The following is a 7,537-nucleotide window of genomic DNA, read 5'->3' as shown; positions in this document are numbered from 1 at the left end:
ACCCATCGGATGATAAATACAGATCAAAATCTTCTTCTTTTGGATTTACGATGTGGACTTTGTTGTTGCTTTTCCAATGAACAAGAATTGGTTTTATGCCATGTCACAGCCAAACAAATGTTGGTCTGATGAGGTAATAATATTAAACTATTTATGAAATATGTATCAGTCATAACTATATTATAACAACATGATACATTCTGTAGAAGTATCATACTATTTAATTAGCAATGATACATTCTGTAGAAGTATCATACTATTTAATTTGCAAAAGTATAACCCATATTCACATAATTATATTTCCTTTTTTATATTGTTTAGATGTATATCATTTCTTACTATGTTTTCATTTTGTTTATAGCACATCGATGTGATTTTTTACTACCTTCATAAAAAATCAAAACTTTGCAGCATGGATCAATACAAATACACAACAACCCACTGTTTGTTCATGTCACATGTAAAAAACTGTTATGCTAGATATTACATGGACGATCATGATGATAGTCTTACTACACAAGAACATATTGATCGTGCTTCAGTTGTATCTGTACATGAGAGGTCAATAATTAACATCATCAAAGGGTTTGGAATACCAGCTGCTTTACCATGGCATCTTGTAGATGAGGTCTACATCCCAATTAACTGTGATCAATAATTCCATTGGGTGTTGGCTATTGTTGAGTTGAAAAACAGGTTGATAAGGGTTTTTGACTCATCAATTAGCACAAGGAAAAAAATAATTCCTCATGAGATCAAAATGTTGTCTAAAATGCTTCCTTCATACCTACTTGACAGTGGATTTTTTGAAGAAAATGAACGCACAAAATTTGCTGATTGTCATGCATATAAAGACAACATTACTGGTTCACTTCTGGAGCCTCAGGTTCCTTTCATGATTGAATTTGCACAAGACATCCCTACACAGGAATGTGATAGCCTGTAAGTATGAAGAATTTTTCATTTGCCCTTTTTAATGTATCATTAAGTTTTTAATTTATTCTGTATTTTTTTGTAGAGACTGTGGGTTATATGTTACTGCATTTGCCGAGTATATCAGTGACCAAATCAATATATCATATGCTGATTTTAGTCCTGATTACCTGTGTCAAAGATATGGAGCATTACTGTGGAGTTATGGAAGTGAGAAGGCTAAGTACGGATATGTTAGCGACAATGATGATCCACCAAAATCCAGAGGCGTAGACACACCACCTCCAGAAGAAGATTTAGTTCACATAGTGTAGCATTTCATGATAAAACAATGTTTTAATGTTATATTTATTGTTTTTATATGTTATTGAACAACTATTTTTATCCCTTTTAATGTTATTTTTTTGGTTTTGTCAATTTCCATGAATTTTTTTTTAACATTACGTAACAAATATTTTTATATTGAAAATATAAATATCAGACATATTATAGCCCCACACAGGTTTAATTCATTTAATAAAGTATAGTCAATGTATTTATAATTAAACATAGGCATAAAGATTTTTACATTTTTTATTTAATAGAGATGATATACTGGGCAAAACCAAATGATACATATATACCAAACACACACTAAAAATAACTGATACATTGGCTAAACCGTATGTATCATGTACACTATGTTACCCTATAATCCTTAAATTTTACATGATATTTAGGTAAATTGAATAGCATAGTTATATGAATTGGTATTATTTTTTAAAAGTAAAGTTATTTACTGTATATTTCAAGAAAAGCATAACAAAAAAAGCATTACACAAGTTAAATTATATAAATTCACATGATACATGATTTATAGTCATTGTAAAGTACACAATAACCTCAATAATATTTTTGTATTTTTTATCTAATGGAGAAGTATCATTGTGCAAATCAATGATACACACTAAAAGTACATGATACACTAGATAAACAATGTGTACCAAAAACACACAATAAAAGTACATGATACACTAGATAAACCATATGTATCATGTACATTATGTTACCTAATAATTCTTAAATTTATATATCTTACTGTATCATAAGATTTATATAATTTTATATTAAAAACAAATGTTGACACAAGTAATAATAACAAAGTATTTATAATCAAAAGCACGACTTCAAATTTAATTACCACATGTTTGTAAGTTTATTTATCTAAACACAAAGTGTTCAATTTGCAGTTGTAATGAAAACTGAAATTCATTAAAATGTTTATGTTATAAATTATTCTTGATATCATAGAAACATTACGACTAATTCACTTCTCTTTTGGGTAGAAAGTACAAGTTCTTCTGTTGTGCCCTTCTTGTCCACATTGTCCACAACAGTTTGTGTTCACCAAAATCTTTTAATCTGCATTCTTTCTTCTTCTTTTTCTTGGTCGTCCAGATGATCTTCTGTATCTAGGTGGATGCACAGTTTCAGCTACCACGTGTTTAGGATCTGACCTATCTTCCTTATCTGGCATTGGTACCATTGGAATTTCATATGTTTTTGCCAACGCATTAGGCTTGTAATAATCAGAGCAATACGGATTCATATCGGTGACATTCTGTTTTTTCAATACAGCGATTGCATGTGAACAAGGTATCTTATCTAGTTGAAATCTACCACAACAACATACTTTCCTCTCAAGACAAACAATATATCTTCTTCCATTTTCATAAACTGAGAAAATAAACTCAGATGATGGATACATTAAAAATTTTAAATATATAATTTTTTTTTTAAAAAATCATGTTAAAAAAAATAGAATGATACACTGAATTAGATACATATAATATAAAATATTATATAATGATACATACCTCCATTTTTGAACTTTTAGCCGCGTTTATAATCAACAATTCCTCAATTTTCTACCTAATGTGTCCTTTGTGTATGAGGCTACTTCTCTGTTTTTGCAATGCCAAGATCCAAAAAGAATTCTAACCTCTTCCAAGAATTCTAACATAGTTAATTGGCGTGCTTCAACAAGACAACCATTGATACATTCTGCAATGTTTGAAGTCATCATTCTACCTCTGTTTACTATTGCATGAACTCTTGACCACTTTTCATAACCTGCATATTCAAGGTACTCCTTAACCCTGTGATCAATTCTATCAACCTTAGCCATCAATTTATCAAAATCATTCTTTCTATATGCCTTGGCCATAGAGTAGAATAGATCACTTATGGCCTTTCTGCTCCTTTTGAAGTTTCCACATATATTCTTCCAAAGATGCCAGATGCATGCATAATAAGGTACATCGGGGAACACAATCCTCACACTCTTCATGATACTCTCATTTCTATCTGAAACAACACACATATCTTTTCTATCGCCAAATGCATGTTTGAACTGTTCGAAAAACCATGTCCACGAACAATCATTTTCGGTGTCAACAACACCATATATGCCAATGGAAATATGCAACCTGATTACACACTCATTATATTATTTGATACGTAATATATAAAAAGACATCATTACTATAAATAAAAAATACCTGCGCCATCAAGTATGCTTGCTGATACAAATGTCCCTTTGTAAGCTCCACTCAGATGTGCACCATCCACAACAACTACTGGTCTGCAGTATTTAAATCCCCTAATGAATGGTCTTAAGGCGATGAACAGATACATAATTTCATCCTCTTCAGTCTTATGCATTCTTATATAAGAATCTGGATACACAGTTTTTAACATGTGTATGTATCGCGGCATCCGTCTATATCCTGCAGATGGTTTTCCCCTAATCATGGAGAGTGCACGTTCTTTAGCACGCCATGCTTGCTGGTAAGATATTTCAACCCCATAATATTCTCTAATATCATCAATTATATCTCTTGGTATATAAATTCGTTTATAATTGACCAATTTTGGAGGTGTCACTCCACTTACAAATCCGACTGTTGCTTGGACTTTGGTTAATACCCTCTCCCTCATCGGACACGTATGTTCACTATTGAAATTTCTAACAATGAATATATCAGATTTTTTCCTGCACGGCGCCTTCATAGTCCAACCACATTTGTCTGAAAAGCATACCAACACATAGCTGCATACATTTTTTAAGCATATTAATACACATATCAAATGCATCATATAATATATTCAACAATAATGTTTAAAGTAATCAAACAATGAATTACACAAAAAGTATCAACCAATTTTTAAGAAAAGTATCAAAATTTAATGAAAAGTATCCACTAGTTGTGATATGACTGTTTAAATTGATACAGTCCTTACTATATCAGTAGTAGTATATTCAAGTATCAAAAATAGTTATTTCAATGTATCAAAAACAAATTACTGAAATGATGATATATTAAAATATAAAAGAACATATGAAACATGCAGGTTTTCATATAAAATAGTAATGTTTCATGTACTAATTAAAATATAAAACAACACCTGATACATTAAAATATCAAAACACTGTCATACCTTTGTTGATCAGACCTCTTTACTTTGCAATTGAAGTTGTTCTTTATCTTATATTTCATCATCACATCTACAAGTGTTGCTTTATCCTTATATATCTGACCTGTCTTCACATCAACAATATCTGAATTGATTATAACATTTGCAACTCCAACTTTTGCATTTTCATGTGAATCAAATAAGCTAGTTTCAACCATTGCCAAAGCCTATGTATCATGTGTTGTGCCTTCTACACACGTTATTTCTCCACTTGTTCCATCAAAGTTATGTACAGTACCACTATTCTTTTCAATTGTGTCAATACATAATGGATACACTGAAAATCCAGGCTCGTTTTTTTTTAGTTCAAAATATAGTTTAACACTCATATCGTTCTTAAGTTTCATCAGACAGGAGTTACCTTCTACAATGTATCGAATTTCAATTTCTTTCCTTGATACATCAATATCCAACTCGGCTGCAATTGCTGCTTTGAGATTAGAAAACGAAATTGAATCTCCAACAACGATTCCGTCGATTTTGTAACTTTCATACTGCAATTCGTTCACCCGAATTCCGGAATGTCTCATCAAAATCGAAGTATTCATCTTGAAAAATTCACTGTAACAACAATAAAATTATTGTAGTTCCAATTTTAACAGAATGTTTAAAAAATTTGTTTTCAAAATAGATGATATAATCTTTGATTTTCAAAATTTGAAATTAATATCCAATTAAGTGCTGATTAATGATTTGTTACCACAAATTAAGCTTTTTTATTAACAACAGTAACTGTACCATTCCCCCCCCCCCCCCCTTATTTTATCTTAATAGTTGAAAATTACCATGTATCATTTACCATGTATCACTTAGGGGTGGGCATAAACACCGGAAAACCGAAACACCGAACCGAACCGAAATTTTTTAAAATTTCGGTTTCGGTTTTCAGTTCGGTATTCGATTTATTTTTTTGTATTTTCGGTATTTCGGTTCAGTTTTCGGTACGTATTAGTTTGAAATTCGGTATTTCGGTTTAAACCGAAATATTATTATTTTAATTTATAAATTATATTATATTTAATAATTATTAATATTAAATAATTTTTTTAAAAAAAATAAAAAACTCTAAATCCCTAATACCCTAATCCTCTTCACTCTTCAACTTCATCCTCTCTCTTCAACTTCATCCTCTTCCTCTCTCTTCAACTTCATCCTCTCTCTTCAAGACTTCAACTTCATCCTCTTCCCCTCTCTTCAACTTCATCCTCTTTTCTTCACTCTTCAGCCGCCGTCCTCGTCGAGCAGCAGCCAGCTGCAGCAGTAGCAGCCGTCGAGCAGCAGCCAGCAGCAGCAGTAGCAGCCAGCCGCAGCAGACAGCCGCAGCAACCAGCCGCAGCAACCAGCCGCAGCAGCCAGCCGCAGCAACCAGCCGCAGCAGCCAGCAGGTCAGCACTCAGCCGCAGCAGGTCAGTTTTTTTGATTTTTTTTTTTGATTTTTTTTATCTGATTTTGTTTTTATTACTAGTTAATAGTTATTGCCTATTGGGAATTTATTATGATTTTTTTATATATATAGATGGCTGAACAAACAGAATTAAATATGGGTGTAGCTGATCAAAGTCGAATAAGTATGGCTGATTCTACGGATAATACACCTACTAATAGCAATGATTTGTCGATTGGTACAGAAATAACAAAAAAAAAGAAAAGAAATGGATCCTAGGTCTCTTGTTTGGCAACACTTTGAAAAGGTTTTTGAAAATGGTGTATTAGTTAAAGCAAAGTGCTTACATTGTAAACAATATTATGCTGCCAATACAACAAGAAATGGAACAAGTGGACTAAAACAATATTTGACTTATCGGTGTAAAGTGTATAAACCTCCGACTGTTGCACCCGGTATTCAAAAATTATTAAATATTCAAAATAACAATTTAGAGACTTGGAAATTTGAGCAAGAGGTATGTAGGAGAGCTTTAGTTGAGATGATTATTTTGGATGAACTACCTTTTAGTTTTGTTGAAAAAGAAGGCTTTAAGAAGTTTATGAGTAAAGTCCAGCCTTTGTTTCATATTCCTTCTCGTAGAACCATAACAAGGGATTGTTATGAAGTTTATGGTGAATTGAGAATAAATTTGAAACAATCTTTAAGAGAAATACAACCAAGAATTTGTCTCACAACAGACACATGGACTTCAGTGCAAAGAATCAATTATATGTGTTTGACTGCTCACTTTATTGATAGGGATTGGGTGCTTCATAAAAGAATATTGAATTTTTGTCCTATCACTAGTCATAAAGGTGAGCATTTGGCTGAGTCTATTAGTAATTGTTTACTTGATTGGAAGTTGGATAACGTTTTTACTGTTACGGTTGATAATGCTTCTTCAAATGATGTGGCAGTTTTAGAGTTGTCCAAAAAATTAGATATGTGGGGAACTAATTTGATGGAAGGTAAACATCTCCATGTGAGATGTATGGCTCACATACTTAATCTAATTGTGCAAGATGGTTTGAAAGAAATTGGTCCTTCTATCAAAAAGGTGAGACAAATGGTGAAATATGTTAGATCATCTTCTTCAAGGGCAAGAAATTTCTTGAAATGTGTTGAAATGCAAAAGATAGAATGTGATAAGATGTTGTCTTTAGATGTGCCTACTAGGTGGAATTCCACCTATTTGATGTTAGACACAGCAGAAAAGTTTGAGAAGGCTTTTGAGAGGTTTGATCTTTATGATGGTAATTTTCATTCTTTTCTTGCTACTGATGTTTGTGAAGATGGAAGTATCGCAGGGTCAATTCAATATGAAGATTGGGCTAATGTGAGGAATGTCACAAAGTTTCTTGAAAAATTTTATGAACTCACTTTGAAAGTTTCAGGTTCACGGTATGTTACTTGTAATGTTCATTTTGAAGATATATGTGAACTTGATGCTTATTTGAAATTATGTGTAGCAAGTGATGACCTTGATTTGAGTAAAATGGCTTTGGGAATGAAAGAAAAATTCAAGAAATATTGGGGGACTCCTGAAAAAATGAACAAAATGATTTTTATTGCTTCTGTTTTGGATCCTCGCAATAAATTTGTCTATGTTAGTTTTGCTCTTGAAGAATTACTTGGGGAAGAAACGGGAAATGTAGTGAATAC

At 32.1% G+C, this 7,537-nt stretch overlaps 1 protein-coding gene and 1 pseudogene across 1 annotated transcript; both read right to left on the bottom strand.

The window, feature by feature from the left end:
* Nucleotides 1–2,238: 2,238 nt before the first annotated feature.
* LOC138340799 (uncharacterized) lies at nt 2,239–4,033 on the bottom strand (annotated as a pseudogene).
* Nucleotides 3,457–4,607, bottom strand: LOC101260371 (uncharacterized). The gene is made up of 2 exons (XM_010319461.3): nt 4,414–4,607; nt 3,457–4,024 (listed from the first exon to the last, which is right to left on the bottom strand). The coding sequence occupies exons 1-2, from the start codon at nt 4,605–4,607 to the stop codon at nt 3,457–3,459; spliced, it is 762 nt and encodes a 253-aa protein (XP_010317763.3).
* Between the last annotated feature and the right edge of the window lie 2,930 nt (nt 4,608–7,537).

Source organism: Solanum lycopersicum, chromosome 1, assembly GCF_036512215.1.
Source record: "Solanum lycopersicum chromosome 1, SLM_r2.1".
In the NCBI taxonomy this organism is placed as follows: domain Eukaryota; kingdom Viridiplantae; phylum Streptophyta; class Magnoliopsida; order Solanales; family Solanaceae; genus Solanum; species Solanum lycopersicum.
This window is presented reverse-complemented; position numbering and strand designations above follow the sequence as displayed.